We start from the raw sequence: 25,000 nt of genomic DNA on the forward strand, positions 1-25,000 counted from the left end.
CAAAAAGGCACACAGTCTACAGAGCTGTTAAGCTGTAATCAATATGAGCAAGACACACAATTGACAGCTGTGCGTGTCATACACACCGGAAACTTAGATCCTGACGAGTCATACACACCTGAAACACAGATCCAACTCAGATCATGACGTGTCATACACACCTGAAACACAGACTCTGACATGTCATACACACCTGAAACACAGACCCTGGTTGAAGAGAGCTTGCAGTGAACACCATTACCAGATTAATAATGCATAGAGGCCTCTTATCTCCGAGAGAACCAACCTGCATAGAAGAATCTCTTGTCTCACTCACACACACACACACACACACACCCACACACGGTTGTGCTGGAGTGATGATTAGGATGGGTTTGGGTGGGAGTCAGCTGGGTCTGTCCAGGCTGAGTCATCTGTGCTGAGGTAGGGCCAGGTGCTGAATGTGTGTGTGTGTGTGTGTGTGTGTAAACATTGACATTGACAACTGGACATTGACACAGCTACATAGCACACACACATACACACACACACACATAGCAGCCCCCCTCCTCTCTCTCTCTCTCTCTCTCTCTCTCTCTCTCACACACACACACAGACAGACACACATTGTTTGCTGACGAGCCCAGCATGGTGAATCCAAGAGTGTGTCCTAACTTTGGCAACATGTGGCAGTGGGCTGCCATTCTCTATTAACTGCCTTGCACACTTGCACACACACACACGCATCAACGCACTCACACACAAACACACACACGTTTGGCTGCCATTCTCTATTAGTTGCCTTAGCACTTCTGCTTACACAAGCTAATAGGCCCACCTGCAGACAGCAGTGACTCATCTCTCTCTCTCCGCTTCACTAATGAGAACCTGCTCCTGTGTGTGTGTGTGTGTGTGTGTGTGTGTGTGTGTGTGTCTGTCTGTGTGTATGTATGTGTGTGTGTGTCTGTCTGTGTGTGTGTCTGTCTGTGTGTGTGTGTGTGTGTCTGTCTGTGTGTGTGTGTGTGTGTGTGTGTGTGTGTGTGTGTGAAGTCTGTGTATACATTTCATGTGAGTATAGTATTGTGGATATACAGTATGTATGTGTCTCTGTATGTTGTATGTGCATGCAAGGCTGCGTTTACATGTCTGCATAAAAAACCTGTGCAGCCAGTCCTCTCTCTAGCGCAGCATGCAGTTAAACACACGTCTCATCTCATATTCAGTCCTCTCTCCAGTGCAGCATGCAGTTAAACACATGTCTCATCTCCTATTCAGTCCTCGTCTGACCCCAGACTCAGGCCCTTAGGAAAGCTTCAGGCCTTCTGATCTGACTGACCAAGGTCATTTTCAATCCATAACACCAGAAAACTAGCTTTAGCACTAAAGACATCCACTGTGTGTGTGTGTGTGTGTGTGTGTGTGTGTGTGTGTGTGTGTGTGTTGTGTGCGTGTTTGAGACAGTATTGGCCTGACTTTTTGACCACTTTTTAAATTATGCTTTATATGATAAGTTTTATAACTTGCAATTAGATGTGTATGACTATTGTGAATTCCTTTCAGCTGACACACTCTACACCACAGTAATTCACACACACATGCACACATGCACACACAACTCCTGTCATGTTCAGTAAACTGGCGCCAGAACTAGTGAGAATCCCAGTCTTTGATGATTATGAGGACAATCTTCAGTCATCAGCTGTGAGGCCACACAGCACATAGTGTAGAGACAAGAGAGGAAGCAGTCCAAGAAAAATCATACTTTTTTATCTCTCTTCCTCTTCTGAGGGCTTCTGGATGTGGCTATTTCACGACCCAAAGGCAAGGCAGCGCGGGGCTCAAGTGGGCTCAGTTCTAGCAAATCATAACCAGAACGCTGGTTCCGCATGACTGGAGGAAGAAATCTCTCTGTCCAGGCTGGGAGAAAGGAAGAGAAGTCAGGGCAGTGTGTGTGTGTGTGTGTGTGTGTGTGTGTGTGTGTGTGTATGTGAGAAAGGAAGAGAAGTCAGGGCAGTGTGTGTGTGTGTGTTTGTGTGTGTGTGTATATGTGAGAAAGGAAGAGAAGTCAGGGCAGTGTGTGTGTGTGTGTGTGTGTGTGTGTGTGTGTGTGTGTGTGTGTGTGTGTGTGTGTATGTGAGAAAGGAAGAGAAGTCAGGGCAGTGTGTGTGTGTGTGTTTGTGTGTGTGTGTATATGTGAGAAAGGAAGAGAAGTCAGGGCAGTGTGTACAGTTGTGCTCATAAGTTTACACACCCATGCTATAGTTGAATAAAACATCCAATGGAAGATGGAGAATGGAAAGTACTGGTGATTTATCTCTGAGCGTATGATGAGAGTTGCTCCTGTGTGTGTGTGTGTGTGTGTGTGGTGTCTCTGAGCGTATGATGAGAGTGAGTCAGTCCTACTGTCCAGCAAAGAGCTACACATACCTGAAGTTTCCATTGCGGAGGGAGCACTGGGTGTGCACATAAGCCGACCCTCGGAAGAGTCCACCTGGGGCTCTTGAGGGGTCAGTTCTAGCGCATCACGACCAGAACACCGGACCTGCATGACCGGACGAGTTAAGCTCTCTGCCTGGGCTGGACACAGCAGACAGGCACTCAGTTGGAGTCTGTATAACAGCGGGACAATCTTAAGGTTAACATGCAGGGCCACACAGTTATGGGGGCTGAGTCTTAGGCCAGAATAGACTTACAGGTACAGTACAGGGCAAGCAAATAACATCAAATAGCAAATAAGAAAAAATAAACATTCTCAAATAATAAGTAGGAGCAAGCTAATCAATGTTGACAAGGTGTGTAAACAATGTTTCATCAGCCACGATTTTAGTTTTTTGGTAATCAGACTAGACTAGGTCTACACATGATTTGCGGGGCATAGTTATACAATATAATGCAAGCAAATACCATCAAATAGCAAATAGAAAAAAAGACACACTCTCAAATGATAGATAGGAGCTAATCAAGGTTGGCAACAAGGTGTGTACAATGTTTCATCAGCAAGGATTTTAGCTCCTGTTAATTAGGTTTCAGAGTGTGGACGTGACCAGGCCTACATGTGAACATGAGTGTGTTTGTGGGGCGTAATTAGCATAAGCATGAGGAAAGTAGGTGTGTGTGTGTGTTTGTGTGTATGTGTGTGTGTGTGTGTGTGTGTGTGTGTGTGTGTGTGTGCATGTATGTATGTATGTGTGTGCGTGTGTGTGTGTTGTGTGTGAAATCAAGATGCTTTTCAGACTACAGAGCTCATAGCATGAGCCCTTGGAGCACTAAGAGGATGATGGCATGTGATGGTAGAAACACATTTTACCAGGAATCGCCTTGAAATAATCTTTAAATAATTATTTTGTCAGTCGTTTTTTGAAACTGTCTGCTAAATGAATACATTTAAATGGAAATGAAAAAAAAAACAAACAGAATAAACCTGGAAATAAACCTTGAGCAGAAGCCAACTCATCATCAATCATTTGCTCGAGCCAAGAAGAGAGGCATGCTCTGGTTAAAGGTGCTATGTGGCGTTTCCTAGTCTATAACATTCACAAATTACCTAGAAATAGCAACAAGAAGTTTCAAGATGTAAAAAGTGCTTCAGCTCCATGATGTCCAGATATCCACTGAGGTTAGCATGCAAACCAGCTAGTGCCAGGTCTGCTCACTGCAAATCACTGAGGTTAGCATGCAAACCAGCTAGCAATGGCCCTGCTCACTGCAAATCACTGAAGTTAGCATGCAAACCAGCTAGCAATGGGCCTGCTCACTGCAAATCACTGAAATTAGCATGCAAACCAGCTAGCGCCAGGCCTGCTCACTGCAAATCACTGAGGTTAGCATGCAAACCAGCTAGCAATGGTCCTGCTCACTGCAAATCACTGAGGTTAGCATGCAAACCAGCTAGTGCCAGGCCTGCTCGCTGCAAATCACTGAGGTTAGCATGCAAACCAGCTAGCAATGGGCCGGCTCACTGCAAATCACTGAGGTTAGCATGCAAACCAGCTACAGTAGCAATGTGCCGGCTGTTTGGAAATTATCACAACTCGGCGGACTGAAGCCTGGATCTCCATGGGCCATATGTGTTACAGGACACTGATGGTTCTACTCACGTACACTTGTATCCCCCAAGCAGACTATTATCCAAATCAAATACAATGCAGATGTCAACGAAGGTGTGCTTTTTAAGTTTTAAGTGCAGTGGCCCCTATCTGCCCCCTTTGGAATTATATCTCGAGCCTATTATAAGGTCCAGTGCGTTATGTCCTGGGATTCGGATGTGCTCAAAAAGAAAAGAAAAAACACTTTTTTATAGATGGTTATGAGGAGCAATGTGAGAGAGAAATTTGATGATCATTGATCGTTGTTTTGGGACGTTAAGCCTTTTCCATAGGCGTCAGTGAAGGAGATTGAAGAATGACCATTTTTTTATACGAAAATATTTCTTAACTACAAAAACTCAGTGTCTAAAAACTCAGTGTCATTCAGACTCAACCCTCTTGTTGTTTTATTATCTTTATCGTTGTCGTTTGAACGTTGGCAAGCAGGCATGTTGCGGTTGCAATTTAAGTGAAATTTCTACAGTAGGCCTACAACATGCTGTTAGGCTGGGCTACTGTCAATGTACTTGTACAGGTAAATGTTCAACAATTGCTGGTGTACAGGTTATATAATCAATTAGCTAAATCATTTGTCCAGCTGTTTAAACATTTTTTCGTGCTACATTCAAACGCAAAAGGTGCTTTGATATATTTTTCGTTTGAACGTCGGCAAGCAGGCATGCTTTGGTTGCAATGAATGAGGATAATTGTAATATTTTGAATATGACTCACTCCAGTCTCAACAGCACATACTTTTTCCACACGCATCTCAGTTCTAACACACATATCCCCTCTCGCTTTCTCTCTCTCCATCCCTGCGCACAGGGCTCTCTTAAAGGAGCTGCACCATTTTACAACAATTGCATCTACATTTTCATATTAGAATGTTTTGTCAAGTGTAAGCTTAAACTACCGTGATCAATTTAAGTTCCCGTGCCCCCGCTGCGTCATGGAAGCAGTAAGTCAGTCGCATCAAAAATAGTAGTGGCACCCAAGTGACACCTTGTGGTTGTTTGTGTCAACTGCAGTTTGTGCCATTTCTGCTGAGAAAATGGGGTGCGTGATTCATGAAGGAACCCGTCCAAACTTAACGGGGACCCACTGTATTATCCAAATAAAATACAATGCAGATGTCAACGAAGGTGTGCACTCACTGGCTACTAAACCCATGATCTATGTGTTGTTAGCTGGAACACAGCAGAACACTTCTCTTCAGGCTAGCTGGACTGGAGGAGTGTCACTCTGTAACCTGTGTTGTGTTGAACCTGCGCGGTTCAGCCCTGGACATGCCTGGACTTGAACCCGCGAACAGCAGCACCTCGGATCGGGAGTCGAGTGTGCTGACAGTCCAGCTAAAAGCCCAGGCTGTGAGCTTTACTAACGTTCCACACGCACAGTTATGCTAGCTGCCATCCGTTACACCTCCATTAAGTGTGTTTTTAAGTGGTGTGTGGTTTTCACGTTGTTTATGCAGTTAAGCCTGAAGGTCATGGCGGCCTAGTCTAGTGCTGCTGTGAAGCCTGAAGGTCATGGCAGCCATATTACTGTAGTGCTGCTGTGAAGCCTGAAGGTCATGGCGGCCATATTACTGTAGTGCTGTCACTTCTCCACTCCTTCTCTCTCTCTCCTCAGCTGGGAGATATGATGGGAGTATTACAGCAAAGGATGATGCTGGGATACTGTGTGTGTGTGTGTGAGTACATAACTACAAACATAGCATAGTCAAACAGTATTTCAGACACCAAAGTAACAACAAAACGTAAGGAACACTTCCTTGAAAAGTATCACAGCATCATAATCCAGGGACAACGCGAGACAGTGCATTACACATGACACCGCACCTCGCCGGAAATAACTAAATAAAGAAACAACCATATGCAACGCCCAAAAAACAAACAGTGGAATTCAGCCAAAAGACTGAACCGTCTCGTGACCATGACCAGACGGTAAACTTCCCTTCGCTCAAAAGCCCCTTCCCTCATAAGATAGCAAGCATCGTTCATGAACTGTGCGGTATCATTAAAATAATTCTGGATTTGAACCCCCCTTTTCCCCTTAGTTTAAGCCAAGAACTTACTGATTTCTTCAGCATCATAAATTATAATCATGCTCTCGTTAAAAGAGTATGAACCACTGCTCGAATCAGTGGAGTAACCATCGCTTTCTGTACCACTGCAATTCAATTGTGACTCCCGTGTTACATGTTTTTTCACGTCTTTCTGACAACCGTCTAGACCAACCTTTTTTGTGCCACGGCACACTTTTGACACTTAAAATGTCCCACGGCACACTCACATCCTGTGTGAATAAAAAATAAACATACCATAGCCTAAAACTTCAAATAATAGACAGATATGGCCTTATTATGGCTTCTATGCAAGACCTGCTCAATAAAACAAGCACCCTCTGTTTCATTTGTAGGTGACTATATCTAATTTAATTGTTGTTTTGAACTGGATATGTGATGATTCTGTGAATACTGGATATGGGGCCCTCGTTGTACAATGCCTGCATACCACAAATAGTGCAATCGTACAATCAATGAGAGCATGTGGTTATAAATTCTTTGATGCAACAGCTGCTTTTCTGGACCAGTGAGTGACATTTGGGTAATTTTCTGCGGCACACCTGATGATCTCTCACGGCACACTAGTGTGCCCCGGCACAGTGGTTGAAAAAGCAAGGGAAGGTGTAGTAGGCTCACTCGCAACCGCGGGTGACCCCCCAAGCTCACTTTCATGGCGACATTTCCCGGTGGATCCGCCGCGTCAGACACAGCCGACTCTATTGTTACACCCAAACTGGTGTCAGCTGAAGCGGACTCGACCGCAATCACTCCCACCTGTTCAGGCTCAGTTACCAGGGGCTCCGCGGCAGATACCACCGCCACAGACCTGGTCCGTTCAAGCCCGGCTGAGGCGGACTCCTCCACCTCAGGCCCAGCCCTTCGGGTTCCGGCCGCAGCAGACTCCTCTGCCACAGACCCGGTTCCCTCAGACTCATCTACGGCAGATGCCACCTCCATGGAAGCACCCGCCTCGACACCGCTTGTAGCAGGCACCTGCTCATCAACACCCTCCTCGTTATGCTCAGCCTTATGGGGACATACGCCAATGCGATGACCTATCCTACCGCAACCGAAACACCTCATGGCTGTATCCGACGTTACAAAAACTGCATAGACACAGCCATCAATTTTAAATTTAAAAGTCAAATCAAGTTTATCACGTTTGTCAAGAACCATGTACACCTGCCTTCTGAAAGAGACATCGTGTTTAAGCAGTGGTGATTTACACCCAAGGGATATTTGCCTGATCGGGGAAACCAATTTTCCGTAGCGTGAAAGCTCACGACTCATTCACTCATATCACTCAGGAGTTCATTTTTTAGAAAAGGTGGCACATTAGAAATCAGTATTTTCTCAAACTAAGGGGGTGCACAGGGACGAGCTCGCCACCAAGCACAACGCCATGACGAACAATTTGGTTTGCTTTTTCCACAGTGCTCAAAAAGAGAACAATGCCATTATTCATTCGAGAGGCCGACTTAATGTCATCGTACCCCACTATCTCCCCAATAGTCAAACTGCAAACTTCAACACTGGCGTCAGAAACTACCTTGACTCCATGACGCTGCGTTAAGTTCTCAAACTCCATTGCATTGTTCTTGGAGACACCGCCACAACCAACTGAGAAGCTGCGTGCGGGCTCCGATAATTTTAGAGCAACCAATTGATCAGTTATGTTTTACCAACTAATAAGCAACAAAAACCCACCACCAAAACACGTATAAAGACACACAAAATATAGAAATCGTAGAGAGCCACAGATGGCAACCATTCACGCTCACACTCACCACGCACTCACTCGCACATGCGCTCTGAGAGAGAGAGAGAGAGGAAAAACACTAGGCATTTGCTCCATGTCAGTCAGACGAGGAACTCTCTCGCATTCTCTCTCTCTCTCTCACACACACGCACACTCCTCACTAATCCACTGGAGGTTAATTAACACTAGTTACACTGACTCCTGGTCTCAGACTGCTGCTGGGTAGCACTACCCACACAGAGGAATAGACAGAGAGTGTGTGCGTGTGTGTGTATGTGTGAGAGAGAGAGACAGAGAGGAGTGCAGGAGGGGCCGTCAACACACATCTGTTACAGCTTACCGATAATGTTGGAGTTTTAAGAGGAAGGATTCATTTACTGGTTCAGCTATAACACACACACACACACACACACACACACAGACACACTACAGAACCAGTCAAGCAGGAATGTTCTCCAAAGTCCTACACCTCATGCACACATGTGAATCACATATCATATGAACAACCCTACACATATGCACACATACATAAACAGACATACACATATACACACTCGCATTCAAACACAGCAAATCTATAACATACGTAATGTGACCAACATGCACACACACACACACAAAATACACCCAGTATAACCAGCATGCAAACACACACACACACACACACACACACACAGAACTGTAGTTTGCTGCTAGGGCCAGTGAGCTGTTTGTATTCCATCCATCAGACTGTCATTCCACGGCTATATGGCTTTTGCACGTGTTCACATGTTTATGCACACTCAGCGCTAACCACAGGGACACATACACACACACAAACACACACACACACACTCAGAGGGGGAGCAGGATGGCCGCTGCTGTAGTCTGACCGACAGGTGATCTCCTAATGCGTTTGTGTGTGTGTGTGTGTGTGTGTGTGTGTGTGTGTGCCGTGCTACCGTGAGACTACAGGAGGAGATATGCATGTATGGGGAAACAAGCTGGGGTGTACAGTACAGTAGGTTCACTCACACATACAGTATCTCACTAAAGCATTAGTGTCCAGGCCCACTGCACCATGTGGACTCTAAAGCATTAGTGTCCAGGCCCACTGCACTAACACCATGTGGACTCTAAAGCATTAGTGTCCAGGCCCACTGCACTAACACCATGTGGACTCTACAACATTAGTGTCCAGGCCCACTGCACCATGTGGACTCTAAAGCATTAGTGTCCAGGCCCACTGCACTAACACCATGTGGACTCTAAAGCATTAGTGTCCAGGCCCACTGCACTAACACCATGTGGACTCTAAAGCATTAGTGTCCAGGCCCACTGCACTAACACCATGTGGACTCTAAAGCATTAGTGTTCAAGTGTTTGATCAGATGAAAAACTCTATGCTCATATCTATGGTCCACTATAACCAGAGGATATGACCAGGAACAGGAGTAACCACCTGTACCACATCATGGGTGACAAGAAAATTATGGCTGTCAAAAAATAGCGTGCTTATTTCAATTAATTGATTACAAAAAAAAAACGCTTTTATAAAAATTAACGCTGATTAATCGCAGTTCGTAGTGACCTCTGACCCCGTGCAGTTCTGGCTGTAGTGACTGAAGGAGGCAGACAGCTATCAAGAAGAGAGGTCATGCCATGGATTTTTGTGAATGCTTCTTCTTCTACATATGCATGATTAGTCATCTTTAGTTCATATGATATTCAACTTTATTGTCAATACAAAAATAAAATACCAATAGTCTAAAACAAAATGCAGTTTTACATCTAACCAGTGGTACAAATAACTGACATGTCCAAAAGGGTCTTCATGAAATGCGTCGCTAGCAGAGTGCGAATTACCCCACCATAATTGGGGGGTACTGCTCCTTCACTTCTTCTATGACCATCATGGTCCACTACCATATCAATCAATCCCCATCGTGATCGCCAAGTGCAACATGTGTTGTGCAACACACATACAAGGTGTAAACATGCGACAAACTGATAATCAGTTGGCTACAGAATATCTCATTGTTATTATATCCAAAAGAGAACTGTTTTGATCAACTCTCAAAAGTTAGAAGTTAAGTGCACTGAAATACCATTCTAATTACTAGTAAAAGTACTACCTTTACAAGAAGCCTATTGCTTATTTCATGACATATTGATTTGGTTTATTTTTAGATTTCATAAGACCTGGAGGTAAGATCCAACCCTCTAATATAGCCTAGCCTACTGTAAACAGAAACCAATTTTCTATTAGTCTATGGTAGTCAGTGTCAAATCAACACAATTGCCTAGAGATATGTGAAACCTAAGCAATCTTTAATGTGATTAAGGAGCATAGCCTACTATGAAAAAACATACTACCACATAAGAACTACAGAGCGGTAACCTACAAGAATCCGATAACCAGAATGTAAAAACAATAGGCCTACTAACCAATTAAAAACAAATTCAAATACTAGCATGTACTATTTACCCTAGGCTACTTGGCTCTTTATGTTTCCACAGGTATCACTAATGTTATGTAGGCTTAGCTACATCAGCTACAACATTTCATCTTGTGCATAATAAAAACAACACAGGATCTGTGCCAAACTAATTCAAAAGGGCACAATAATTTATTCAAGATAAAATGAGAATCAATGGACACCTAGGCTATGGACTGGAGTTCATCTCCTTGGAAATGACAATCGATTTTACCTCACCACAAGTAAGGGATAATGTATAGAACGCTGGTCATTGTCGGGAGATAGGTCCCGACAGGGCGAACCGGACCCCGACGCGCAGCGGAGGGGTCTTGTTCCGCCCTGAAGGGACCTATCTCCCGACAAATGAGCGGGGTGAAATAAGGACACTGACCCTCCTGTCCAACCGGATGGGAGACATGTTTGTACTTTGCCTCAGCACAGGTAAATAAGTAAACCGATTTGTCCTGGGGAAAACAAAAACATGTTATTTAGTCTGATCAGTGTCCCTGGACTTTATTTAACCCCCAAAAGTGATATAATTTCTTATGTAACGAGCAACTGAGGCATATAAAAGAGGTTGTTTCAGGTGGAACACTCACACACTTCTTCTAGCACTACTACTACTATTAATACTCTACTACTACTACTGCCACAAGAACTACTACTGCTGCTACTTCTGTGTTAGACAGAGAGTTTCAATAAGTATGAGGGCTACAATCTCACTGCTGGTGCTGCTGTTCTTCATGTGTTCTTCATGTGTTCAGACAGAGAGCCAGAGCACTGGGGCTGCTGCTGCTGCTGCGGTCACTATCCAGCTGGACGTCTCTGCTGAGCTCAGGGAACTCAGAGACATGGTAGTGGAGCTGAGAACGACTTTGAGTTTCACACAGAATGAGCTTCAGAACACCAAATCTCTACAAACAGAGGTGGCCGTGCTGAAGGCCAGACTGACTGCTACTGAAACTGAAGTGCTGAATCTGAGGAAGGAAACTGCAGCACAAGAGGCAGTGCTGACAGCAGTAAAGACCAGACCAGTGGAGAAAGAGATCACAGAGCAACCCAAGGTGGCATTCTCAGCAGCTCTGGGTCAAGGATACATAGAGTCTGGGAAAACTGAGCTGAACTTGGTCTTCACTAAAGTCATCACCAATGTTGGAGAGGCCTACAGTGACACAACAGGCTTCTTCACAGCTCCAGTCAGGGGAGTCTACTACTTCAGATTCACTGTCATGGATACACCATCCGCAAACCATTTGTACATCAAGATGTGTAAGAATGGAGAGCGGATCATGTGGTTAACAGAGTATGATGCACATGGAACCCGCACCTATGTGTCCGGTGGTTTAACTCTGCAGCTGGAGGTGGGAGATGTAGTTAACATGCGACTCCCTGCAGGCTACAGGCTCTATGATAATGTTGATAATCACAGCACCTTCAGTGGCTTTCTGATCTTTCCTCTCTGAATGGAACACACTGCTCAACATGATGCTGATGCTGACAAGTCATAAATAAAGTACAAATGATTACGAGCAAACAAACCAAAGAGCCTTGCTTTAACCCTCTCTGAACAAACCCTGTTGTTCTTTTCGTTGTTCTTGCTTTGTGATGATTGCACACTTGAAGCATTAGTAAAGCAAAGACAAATACATAGAATACTGCAGTCTAAGTAGGAACTAAGGCATACATGGGCAACATACGGCCCGCGGGCCACATCCGGCCCGTGGGCTTTCCCTGACCGGCCCACGTAAGGTCCGTGAAAGAACAATAGTCAGGAGCCTAGCATAGAGATAATGCACGCAAATGAATATCGTTGCTTTTATTTTGAAAGCGACTGCTACTGTATTTGTACACCCATACATTTGTCCGTGGATGCATACGATGTAAACACCCTCACTTATGTGCTGGTGAATAGAATTTATGCTTCTGCGTCGACACAATGCAGTTGCCTTTAAGTCGGCGTAAACCTTTCAAAGTTTTGTGTCTCTTATGTCTGCGTCGCTCACCACCGCAAAGGTTGTCAGAACGAACTCCTGCTGTTTGTTGGCGATACGAAGTGTTAATTTCAAAACGTTACTGGCAGATAGATAGTTTATATTCGGATAACCCCGTCATTGTAACCAAAATATGTCTAAGTTTATTTGCAAAGCTTATGTTAGCGAACTAGTATGATGCTACTACCCACAGGTTGCTTGAAGCAGCTGGCTCAACACACGGCGAGTTGACCAATCACAGTTTTGTGCATAAAGTTAAAGCAAAAACATAGCCTACATTTTTAAAATAGTTTTCTTTGTGCATGTTGATTAACTAATGACAGCCTACTATTGTCTGCTTCACATTTTCATAGTCTAATTCTGCATTTAATGATGGTAATGATTTAATGATGAAATATTGCTGAGTGTTGATGAAATAGTGACACAGGTATGGTTGTACTGACTCCTTCACATTTTCATGGCCTAGCCTAATTATATAGATATTGTAGTACTTTTTTATATCAGTCTTTGAAAACTGAAAAAAAACAAAAGTCAATGTCAAATAATTTTCGAGAATGAGGATTAAATACTGGACATAGATTAAATAGCCTATTGCTGTTTTTCCTTTGTCTCCCTCACATTTTCATCTGTTCTTACGAGTAGTAAACAAAACCATATGATTTACTTAAAGGAATTATCCGGAGTAAAATGCACTTTAGATCGATTTACGGATGATTGGGGGTACATACGTTGAGTTGACATCAAAATCATGTCATTCGGATGTGTTTTGAGAAAGTTCGATTGTACCGTTTTCAGTCAAAACTCGTAGCCTGGAAGTGAGCAGGGCATATCAATTTCGCCCGCCGCTACAAAACGCTATTTTTATACCTCTTCTACAGTTCCAAACAACATAACACTTACGTGGTAGTGAGTACACGCTCTGGAAATTCACAATTTCGTCGCCGTTTAAAAAAAAAAAAAAAAACATAGTCCAGTCCATACAACTTAATTTCAATTTCGAAAGAAATACTGAACTATGTTTTTTTTTTATAAAAAAAACGGCGACGAAATTGTGAATTTCCAGAGCATGTCACAACACACTCAGCAATCGACTCCTACGGACTTTCCCCTGAAGCTGGCAGCAAAGATGGCAACATTTCTGGAAAGGTACTGGCTTGATGAAATTCATTCTGGACTCTCTATCCGACCACATAAAGACCTCGGAATACTTTGGTTTGGCTTTAGGGACCCTCTACTCACTACCACGTAAGTGTTATGTTGTTTGGAACTGTAGAAGAGGTATAAAAATAGCGTTTTGTAGCGGCGAAATTGATGCCCTGCTCACTTCCAGGCTACGAGTTTTGACTGAAAACGGTACAATCGAACTTTCTCAAAACACATCCGAATGACATGATTTTGATGTCAACTCAACGTATGTACCCCCAATCATCCGTAAATCGATCTAAAGTGCATTTTACTCCGGATAATTCCTTTAATGTTATACAAGAACAGAATAGAATTGGACAGAATTAAGTTCAGACTTGAGTTCGGTATTTTGGGTCCGGCCCTCCTCAACAGTCCCAGTTTGTCATGTGGCCCCTTGGGGAAATTAGTTGCCCACCCCTGAACTAAGGAATCAAACACAGCATGAGTATGTGTACACATAGGAGTATGTGTAAGTGTACTGTAAGTGTGTCGAAGGATCGATAAATGAAACGCCTGCATTAAACACTACGCCAAGAACCAGTCACTTCCCAGGGATATCGGTAAACATTTGAGAAAGACCTCAGTTTGTCATCTAACGTCCATGATCAGTCATACTGATAGCGTTATTTTTCAAGCTGACGCAAGTTAATAACATTCACACTGCATATTTAAATGTGTAGTTAACATTAGGTAGGCTGTGAAGTTTATTGCACACATATATTTAATTAATTGGTATTACTAGTGGTGTTGAGTGCCTGATTAGATGCTTTGTAATGTTGTAAAATTGTCTGACTAACTTTATTGTAACTTTCCTTTTTGCAGGTAAGATATGGGTGATGGATTTGACATTGTTTATTATTGATATTCTCCTTAATGTAGTCTTACCATGTTTTTGTTATTATATTATTGATTGAATGGGCATTATTATTTATTATTGCTTTCCCCCCTCATTTTCATTGTTTATTTCATTAGGCTATTGATTGATCCCCGTTTTAAGTATTATATTGTTTTGTATTTGTTAAGGGTAACCATAACCATCATCATCATAATGTGGTATTTTCTTATGCACTTGATACAAAGAATAAAAATGTTTCTTTAAACGTAGTACCACTTTAAACACACTTTAATCACACACTGAAAAGCAAATTAGCTTCCTGATTATGTGTAAAATGTTTACAGAGTATCCTGATGTAGTAGGTCCATGTTCTCATATTTTTACATGCTGACATGAAGGCTGCAGTATTACATTTTTGATTTATAATGGAGCACCCTCTCTGGTGAAAGACTAGCAAGCCTGTGATAGAGGCATACGATTACAGACATATTGAGAGAGCCTATCAATGAGTTGTCACAGTTTTCAATTTAGACGTATTATTTTGAAATGATGTACGTCTACGGGAGGATTTACACATCACTGGCAAGACCTGATCAAATCATACCAATGCAAAATGCTTCTCCAGCAGTGCAATCGCAGGTAACAACGATGCCTTAATGCATTTTCAGATACCGCTGTTCTAAGCATACTAAGCAAATTGGCCATTTGTAACTTTGAATCCTCACGTTAAACTATGGTCCAATTATGTGTTCACTAAAACACAAGTAACGTTATTTGTCGGGCTGATTCATAAATAGGCACACCGAGGTTGTCGACCTAGCAGGCTAGGTGGCGTTTATTGCCATTCGCAAAACTAAGCAAGATTTAACGTTAATGAAACTTAACATCGCCTTCTCCAGTGACAAAGTGTATTCAAATGAAGTTGCAACGATGATGTCCGCAATCACTGGTTACGTTAAACCATTTGAAACAAGTAGGACTGTAAATGATGGTGACTATGGCTAACGTCACTTCGGATCAATATAGCAGAGCCCTTTTACTTTACCTATCAACTGGCTAATGCTAGCATGATGTAGCATGCTATGACCTAATATACTTAGCATCTACGAAAGAACAGCACATATCTTTTTTCACAAAGAATCTGTCACAACTAACAACGATGTCTCTTACAAACAACTACACAATGTATGACTATCAATTTTGTATTTAGTCAGACTGTGATAAGATATAGCCTAATGATAATAACAGCAACACTTATTTAGGTTAGATTATGTGTCGAAATCAGGTGTTGTTAAAATAAGTGAGCGATGACGTGGTAGTGTCTGCAGCCTAGACGGTAAAACATAATGGACAAAGCGTCGTGTCTGCAGCCAGCCAGTTGTCAATCATAGGTGTAAACACGCCCTTTTTAGATTTGTTAATATAACATTAAAAAAAATAATTTCAGCGAGAAAAGAAAAATTGTGTGTATTGAAGCATCTTGAAAACTATTTTTTCGAATAAAAAGTTGTTGATACAAAAATAGTTTTAGGTGAGAAAAGTGACACGGAAAGTTGGCTACTTGGCCATTGAAATACATGGGGATGGGCGGAGTTACACATTGTACTGCAGCCAGCCACCAGGGGGCTCTGGACTAACTTATTATTTATAGCATCACTCTTAACAGACGGCACACTGTCCAGTTCTATATATACAGTCTATGGTTGAAAGGGTTTAAGAACGTATAGTGATTTCTAGCTCGTAGTGTGAAAAAAAGTATTTATTTAAATATCTCACGAAAAAAGTAAAATGAACTGAACTTTGAACTAGTTCAGAATTAAAATTGTGAACTTTGAACGTGAACTGTTCACTTTGAGCATGTATGAACTGAACTTGAACTAGTTCAGAAAAGCTGTGAACTGGCACAACACTGCCCTGTGGCGCTCCTGATCCTGATCACAGTGTCAGAGAGACAGTTCTTCAGTCTGACGAACTGTGGTCGCTCCGTCAGGTAATCTGTGATCCAGGTTAACAGGTGAGCGTGTCTTCCAGTCTTCCAGTCTGAGGGGTTGGATGGTGTTACAAGCACTTGAGAAATCAAAGAACATGATTCTCATAGCACTTTTCCCCTTGTCCAGGTGAGAATGTCTTCCAGTCTGAGGGGTTGGATGGTGTTAAAAGCACTTGAGAAATCAAAGAACATGATTCTCATAGCACTTTTCCCCTTGTCCAGGTGAGAATGTGTCCTGTGTAGAAGATAAGTGATGGCATCGTCCACGCCCACTTTCTCCTGGTATGCAAACTGTAACGGGTCTAGTGCATGGTGTACCTGGGGTCTGAGCATACCTAAGACGATCCCAATCCGTGAATTAGTGAAACACACACAGCACACAGTGTACACACAGTGAGGTGAAGCACACACTAATCCCGGCGCAGTGAGCTGCCTACATCAACAGCTGTGCTCGGGGAGCAGTGAGGGGTTAGGTGCCCTGCTCAAGGGCACTTCAGCCGCGCCTACTGGTCGGGGTTCGAACCGGCAACCCTCCGGTTACAGGTCCGAAGTGCTAGGCCAGGGCTGCCCTAAGAGAGGCATACTGTAGATTCACACCAGATATGATGAGAGCTGTGTGTGTGTGTGTGTGTATTAATAACGTTAATGTCCATAAAGTATACTGTGCACCCTCTCTGTAATTCAGGCCACTGTATGTGTGTGTGTGTGTGTGTGTGTGTGTGTGTGTGTGCGTGCATGTGTATTAATAATGTTAATGTCCATAAAGTATACTGTGTGCCCTCTGTAATTCAGGCTACTGCTATGGGTCAAACAGCAGAGTGACCAAGTGTTGTGTCTGATAGCACTCTCACTCATATCAAAGCTGCTCTGTTATCGGTGTTCTTGGCAGAGGTTTGCCGTATTGAGACTCAGCGCCCCCTCCCTTTAGTGTTCTCTCCAAACACACACGCATGTCGTCTCGACTCAGACTGGTGAGGACATTTTGAGTCCTGAGTGTTTTAGATGAAAAGAGAATGCCATTTGCATTTAATCAATCTGGTATTTTTGTATGCATAAGGGATTATTAGCAAAACAATGACCCCGGAACTAATTTATTAAAGGTATGGCAACACTTAAACACTTAAAGAGACCAGGGTGAAATAGGGACACTGTGGCCCTCCTGTCCTACCTGATGGGTGACACGTTTGTACTTTCCCACAACACAGGTATCTGAGTAATCAGATATGTCCTGGAAAATAAAACATGATATCTACAATTTCTAAAATTGTCTGATCAGTGTCCCTGGACTTTAGTTAACCCCAAAAATTCCTTACATAATGAGCAACTGAGGTGTATAAAAGAGGGTGTTTCAGGAGGTACACTCACACACTTCTTCTAGCACTACTACTACTACTACTACTACTACTACTGCTACTACTACTACTACCACTTCCACAATAACTACTACTACTATTATTATTACTACTGCTACTACTACTGTGTTAGACAGACAGAGAGTTGTAATAAGTATGAGGGCCGTCATCCCACTGCTGGTGCTGCTGTTCTCCATGTGTTGAGCTCAGACTCAGAGCACCCAGACTGAAGTTCAGACAGAGAGCCAGAGCACTAGGGCTGCTGCTGCGGTCACTACCCAGCTGGACGTTTCTACTGAGCTTGCTCGACTCAGAGATACCGTAGATCAGCTCGGAACCACAGTGGTGGAGTGACTCTGACCTTCACTCAGAATGAGCTGCAGAGCAGAGAACAATGCTCAGAAGACAGAGCTGGCCGTCATGAGAGAAAGACTGGTGGCCAGTGAGACTAAAGTGGACGCTCTGGAAAGGGGGAATGCAGCTCAACACACAGATCTGAACACTATGAAGACTGAGATGGAGAATCTGAAGATGGAAACTGCAGCACAAGAGACAGAGCTGACAGCAGTGAAGACCAGACTGGCAGTTACTGAGACTGAAGTAGTGAATCTGGAGAAAGAGATCACAGAGCAACCCAAGGTGGCATTCTCAGCAGGTCTGACTGACTCAGGATTCATAGAGTCTGGGAATACTGACTTGAACTTGGTCTTTACTAAAATCATAACCAATGTTGGACAGGCCTACAGCAGCACAACATGCTTCTTCACAGCTCCAGTCAGGGGAGTCTACTACTTCAGATTCACTGTCAGGGATGACATAGTCTCACGCTATATGCATATCAAAATGTTAAAGAATGGAGAGCAGATCATGGAGTTATATGTGTATGATACAGATGGACGTCCCTCCTATCTGTCCAGTGGTGTGACTCTGCAGCTGGAGGTAGGAGATGTAGTTAGCATGCGACTCCCTGCAGGCCACAGGCTCTATGATGATGCTAATAATTACAGCACCTTCAGTGGCTTCCTGCAGTTTCCTCTCTGAATGGAACACACTGCTCAACATGATGCTGATGCTACATGATGATGAGCACATTGAATAACCCCTGTGTGTGACATGTGCTGTAGAAATACAATTGCCTTGCCTTGATGCTGACAAGTCAATAAAGTACAAATGATTAAGAGCAAACAAATCCTGTTCTTTTTAGTTTTTTAAACTGGCTCAGCTCTCAGATCGAGAGAAGACCCCACTCCTTGATGCCCCGGTGAGTGTGGATGGGGTGTTTGGGGATGCAGTCGGTATGATGACTGCGAAGTTTGAGGCAGAACAGAAAAGCCGCGTGGCCTTTCAAGCCTGGATGCCACGCAGCAGCAAGGCCGAACCCCGTGGCTCAGCAGGGCCGACAGCGACAGGGGGCATGAAAAGGGGGAGTGGTTTTCGCTCTCCAACCCCACCGGCGAAGTTCCAGGCACGCAGGGGGTGGCAGAGGCATCCCTTCAGACCGCCTGCACAGCCGCAACCCCAGGCTTCACGCCACATGGTGGCCCGCCGCGGGGGTATGAATAGGCCTCAGTGGACCTGATGGCAGAGGCCTGAAGAGAGGGGGCGGGGACGAGAAATCCCCACCGCGAAAAAAGACAGCCCGTTGCTCACATGCAAAAACCATGTCAAGCACGTTGTGCCAGTCTACACAAGCACACACTCATGTTCAAAACATTGTCCCTGTTGGCGCAGAAATAAATCATGTTTGTGCAATGTCCCCCTCTATACATCCACTAGTAGTTCAGCAGCCAGTCACCCATGTTTATCTAAACAGTGTGAGGAGCTGCCCTCTGATCACAACCCCCTCCCCCCAAGCTGGGGTGGGGATGAGGTTGAAAACAGACATATTGGCCATGAGCGGGCAGACATATTGGCCATGAGCGGGCTAGCCCCCGACCACATATTCAGTGTGAAGCCCAACCTAGCAGGTTGTGTAGAAAACTGGCGCGCATGCGCTGTTTCCCCATGGATGCTCAAAGCAGTGTCAGTGGGTTACACGTTGCAGTTTGCTCGCCCCCCACCAAAATTCAGCGGGGTGATCCAGTCTGTAGTCCCGGAGGAGCAAATCCCCTTTTTGCAGAGGGAGGTAGACTCCCTCTTGCTAAAAGATGTGATTCAGGTAGTCCCACAGGGGGAAGAGAATGCAGGTTTTTACAGCCGCTATTTTCTGGTCCCAAAAAAAGACGGAGGCTGATCAACATCTTGGACAATGAATGTCATCCGCTCTACAGCACTATCAAAAAGAAAAAGAGCTTGATCAACTGGAGACTTCGCTCACTGCCTTGCACAACTGAAAGGCTGAGGAAGTTATTTGTCCCCAGGGCCATTGAACTGTTCAATGCCTCACTAAAGGGAAGAGGAGAGATAGACTTCTCTGCTTAGTCTGTCTGCCTCTCCACCCTCTCCATGTCCATGTTTTTTGAGTACTGACTGCCCACTACTGCTTACTACTGTTTTACTACTGTTTTACTATTGTACACAGTCTAATGTTTTCACTACTGTTTTACTGCTACACTGTCTTTCATGCTATATTAGCACACATGATCAATGATCAATGGCTGCGGTCAGGCTTCTGATACAATACTGAATGAATGAATGGCTATAACCCTATTACCTCAACCTGTTCTTGCACTGAAATAGTTTTTTATTTTACCTTGTCTACTATTTGTCTATATTATTTATGCTGGTCTCTAGACCTTACTCTTGCACTGTTGCACTGTTGGACTAATGTTGGACTACTTTTTCCACCTTCACCATGACACTCACTCTCTTGAGCACCTTGCCAGGCAAACATAACTAAGGACTATGGTTGGACTACTGTTTGCACCTTCACCATGACACTCACTCCTTTTAGCACCTCACCAGTCCTGGCCCTGTCACTACAAGCGTCTTATGCTTGATCACCCTCAAGCACATTGGACTTTCTTAATTTAACTTATATAGTGTATTTAGTATTTAGTTTTGTTAGTTTTCTTATCTGTCTTATCTTCTACTGTCTTATTGTACAGTGGAGTTTAGTTATATGTTTATACTTATACTTATGTTTACCATTTCTGTTGTAAGTGCATGTTGTGTGTTATGTCTGTATGCTACTGAGACCCTTGAATTTCCCCTTGAGGATCAATAAAGTATCTATCTATCTATCTATCTATCTATCTATCTATGTATCTATCTATCTATCTATCTATCTATCTATCTATCTATCTATCTATCTAGGCTTTCGGCCAATCTTAGACTTAAGAGTGCTGAACAAATCCCTCATGAAGAGAAAATTCTGCATGCTGACCAACCGCCAACTCTTTCAATTCATAAAGCCAAACGATTGGTTTGTGACACTAGACCTGTTGGAGGCCTACTTTCACATCCGGGTGGTCCCCAGACACCAGAAGTTTCTGCGGTTTGCATTCAGAGGGACAGCGTACCAATTCTGTTGCCTACCGTTCGGGCTAGCGCTCTCACCTCGTACCTTCACGAAGTGTGTGGAGGCGGCCATCGCCCGCTGCGGCTGCAGGGGGTGCGTCTGTTCAATTTCATCGCTGACTGGCTGCTATGTAGTAGAGACCCACTTAGTGTTGTCGCATCTGCATCGTCTGGGCTTTGCGGTCGACATGAAAAAGAGTGTTCCCAGACCCAGTCGACATGAAAAAGAGTGTTCCCAGACCCAGTCAACATGAAAAAGAGTGTTCCCAGACCCAGTCAACATGAAAAAGAGTGTTCCCAGACCCAGTCAACATGAAAAAGAGTGTTCCCAGACCCAGTCAACATGAAAAAGAGTGTTCCCAGGCCCAGTCGACATGAAAAAGAGTGTTCCCAGACCCAGTCAACATGAAAAAGAGTGTTCCCAGACCCAGTCAACATGAAACAGAGTGTTCCCAGGCCCAGTCAACATGAAAAAGAGTGTTCCCAGACCCAGTCAACATGAAAAAGAGTGTTCCCAGACCCAGTCAACATGAAAAAGAGTGTTCCCAGACCCAGTCAACATGAAAAAGAGTGTTCCCAGACCCAGTCAACATGAAAAAGAGTTCCCAGACCCAGTCAGACGTCACGCTATCTGGGCATGGTGTTGAACTCTGTGACCATGACAGCCACCCTCTCTCAGGAGAGGAGGAAGGCCATAATGTCGTGCGCTGCCCAATTCAGGCTTGGTCAGAGGGTCACTTCTCTTCTCTGCCAGAGGCTTTTGGGCATGATCGCCCTGCCGCTGGGGCTGCTACGCAATGCTACGGCCTTTTCAAAGGTGGTTCCTGTCCCAAAAACTCAACCCCACCAGAGACAGGCACCGCAGAGCGGTGGTGAACTCGGAATGCAGGAAAGCCCTGCCGATATGGAGGTCCCCTCGGTTCCTCAGTGCTGCCGATATGGAGGTCCCCTCGGTTCCTCAGTGCTGCCGATATGGAGGTCCCCTCGGTTCCTCAGTGCTGCCGATATGGAGGTCCCCTCGGTTCCTCAGTGCTGCCGATATGGAGGTCCCCTCGGTTCCTCAGTGCTGGCGATATGGAGGTCCCCTCGGTTCCTCAGTGCTGCCGATATGGAGGTCCCCTCGGTTCCTCAGTGCTGGCGATATGGAGGTCCCCTCGGTTCCTCAGTGCTGGCGATATGGAGGTCCCCTCGGTTCCTCAGTTCTGGCGATATGGAGGTCCCCTCGGTTCCTCAGTGCCGGGGCCCATCTGGGCTTAGTGACGCACTGCATGGTGGTCACGACAGATGCCTCATTGACAGGATGGGGAGCTCTATGCAATGGGAGGTCAGTGAACGGATGCTGGATAAATGTATTAGAGCTACAGACGGTTTTGCTGGCGCTGCGCCATTTTCTTCCCATGTTGAGGGGTCACCATGTGCTGGTCAGGACAGACAACACAACGGCCATGGCGTATATAAATCGCCAGGGAGGTGTGCGCTCCCTGTCTCTACATCTCCTAGCGAACCGCTTACTGTTATGGGCTGCGGAACACCTCCTCTCTCTCAGAGCGATGCATATTCCGGACCATCTCAACTATGGCGCGGACCTGTTGTCCAGGGGGAATCCTCGAGCGGTGGACTGGCGTCTCCACCCGCAAGTGGTCGGTCAGATATGGCTGCGTTTTTACAAAGCTCAGGTGGACCTGTTCGCCACGAGGCAGAACACCCACTGTCAGCTGTGGTTTTCTCTAGGGGGCGACGATCCCCCCGCTGGGCGTGGACGCATTGGCTCACCCATGGCCAGACATGCGTCTTCATGCCTTCCCACCAGTGCCTCTCATTCCACATGTGCTGAACAAGGTTGTGGAGGAGAGGAGAGAACTGTTGCTGATAGCACCCTTCTGGCCCAGCAAGCCATGGGTTGCAGATTTGAACAGGATGCCGGGCAGCCGCCCTGGGAGCTGCCTCTCAGGAGAGACCTCCTGTCACAGGCGAACGGGACTGTGTGGCACCCCCGCCCAGAACTGTGGCAGCTCAGAGCCTGGCACCTGAACGGAGCAGGTTGCTAGCCTCAGGTCTGTCTGACGCAGTGGTCAATACGATTCAAAGTGTGAGAGCACCTTCAACCCGCTCTCTTTATACTGTGAAGTGGCGTTTGTTTGAGCGGTGGTGTGCCCCACGGGGGCATGACCCCATCACATGTACACTGGGTGTCATATTAGAATTTCTACAGCAGATGTTTAATGAGGGCAAAGCCGCTTCGACTCTTAAGGTTTATCTGGCGGCCATTTCCGCATGCCACGTGGGCATTGATGGAAAAACCCCGGGGAGCCATCCGTTGGCATCACGCTTTATGGCTGGTGTGAGGCGCCTTAGGGTGCCTCATAAATCTCTGGTGCCCATGTGGGATCTGTTGGTGGTCTTGTGTGCGCTTACAGGGCCTCCCTTTGAGCCCCTGGGAGAAGTGGACATAAAATACGTTTCATTAAAAGCAGCGCTCCTACTGGCGCTGGTGTCAGCAAAGCGTGTAAGTGACATGTAAGCCCTGTCTATCAGCCCTTCATGTCTTCAGTTCTCTGGGGATGGAGATAGGGTGATGTTGCGCCCCAATGCTGCTTATACACCCAAGGTAATCACAACACCTTTCCGTAATCAGGTGATTGAGCTTTCAGCTTTCTCACCGCCCCCCTTTGCATCAGCGGAAGACGAGCAGATGAGTAAACTGTGCCCAGTGCGGGCCGTCCGGTTTTACATGGAGCGCACAAAGGGCTTCAGACAGTCAGATCAGCTGTTTGTGTGCTTTGGCTCGCAGGCTAAAGGCAGAGCTTTGACCAAACCAAGGCTATCGCGTTGGATTGTTGAAGCTATTGTATTACTGTATCCTACAGGAGTCTGTCTTTAGAACCTCCTGAGGGGCTGCGTGCTCACTCTGCTCGGGGGGCGTCTTCCTCTTCTCTCTTAAAGGGAGTCACAGTGGAAGAAATTTGCCGTTCTGCATGCTGGAATTCTCACCACACATTCATTCGTTATTAAATGTTGGAGGTATTGGGGGCGGGGACTCAAACGTCATATGGAGCCCTGTAAAAAATGTGATGCGCGTCTTTGACATACTGCGCAAATAATATAGCCTATTATACTGCGCAAATAATATAGCCGATATTCCAATATATTCGAACGTCATTTTTGAGCAATTTTGACAGCCCTAGTCCACTGTAGGCTACGCCAATCGGCTATTACTGTAACACCTTCCACCTAGCCCGGGTGAGTGGGGGTCGCTATAATGCGTGTGAAATAGCACCATTGAGTAGCCTATGCGAATAGCTTTAAAATCATTATGTCAAATGGGCCAGTACTGTAAACGTTTTTGGATTGCAGTGTATTGAAATGAACCACTGTGATATGGGCTTTATGTAACTCCTGAGTTATTGTGATTGTTAAAGCGATGGTTGGGAGTAGGGTCCTTTGCACCATGACCCCGAGCCAAACACCCTCCCAGAACCTGTTTTCCCTTGGTCGAACCCTGGTCGAGTAGCGCTGTCAGAAACGAATGACTTTCTGCAGGCGTAATGGAATTAACTTTTATCTTGTAAATTACCCCACTAATAATGCCCTGAATGGTACGAAACTTCTACACTTCTACACTGGCCCTCCTGTCCAACCTGATTGGTGGCATGTTTGTACTTTGCCACAGCACAGGTAAATGAGTAAACCGATTTGCCCTGGGGAAAACACAAATAAAACATGCTATTTACAGTTTCTGAAAAAGTCTGGTCAGTGTCCCTGGACTTTATTTAACCCCCAAAAGTGATATAATTTCTTACATAACGAGCAACTGAGGCATATAAAAGAGAGTGTTTTA

The 25,000-nt window shown here is 45.0% G+C and overlaps 2 protein-coding genes across 2 annotated transcripts; both read left to right on the top strand.

The window, feature by feature from the left end:
- Positions 1–10,957: 10,957 nt before the first annotated feature.
- On the top strand, positions 10,958–11,886 carry LOC121687879 (cerebellin-3-like). The gene has a single exon (XM_042067030.1). It carries the CDS (start codon positions 11,055–11,057, stop codon positions 11,811–11,813), a length of 759 nt encoding a protein of 252 aa, XP_041922964.1. The 5' UTR covers positions 10,958–11,054; the 3' UTR covers positions 11,814–11,886.
- Positions 11,887–18,075: 6,189 nt separating this feature from the next.
- On the top strand, positions 18,076–18,744 carry LOC121697143 (cerebellin-1-like). The gene has a single exon (XM_042078480.1). It carries the CDS (start codon positions 18,076–18,078, stop codon positions 18,742–18,744), a length of 669 nt encoding a protein of 222 aa, XP_041934414.1.
- Positions 18,745–25,000: the final 6,256 nt, after the last annotated feature.

Source organism: Alosa sapidissima, chromosome 2 (assembly GCF_018492685.1).
Source record: "Alosa sapidissima isolate fAloSap1 chromosome 2, fAloSap1.pri, whole genome shotgun sequence".
Taxonomy (NCBI): Eukaryota; Metazoa; Chordata; class Actinopteri; order Clupeiformes; family Clupeidae; genus Alosa; species Alosa sapidissima.

Bases quoted from the DNA above. Each gene is read 5' to 3' on its own strand.
- LOC121697143 (XM_042078480.1), top strand. From the start codon at position 18,076: ATGAGCTGCAGAGCAGAGAACAATGCTCAGAAGACAGAGCTGGCCGTC.
- LOC121687879 (XM_042067030.1), top strand. From the start codon at position 11,055: ATGAGGGCTACAATCTCACTGCTGGTGCTGCTGTTCTTCATGTGTTCT.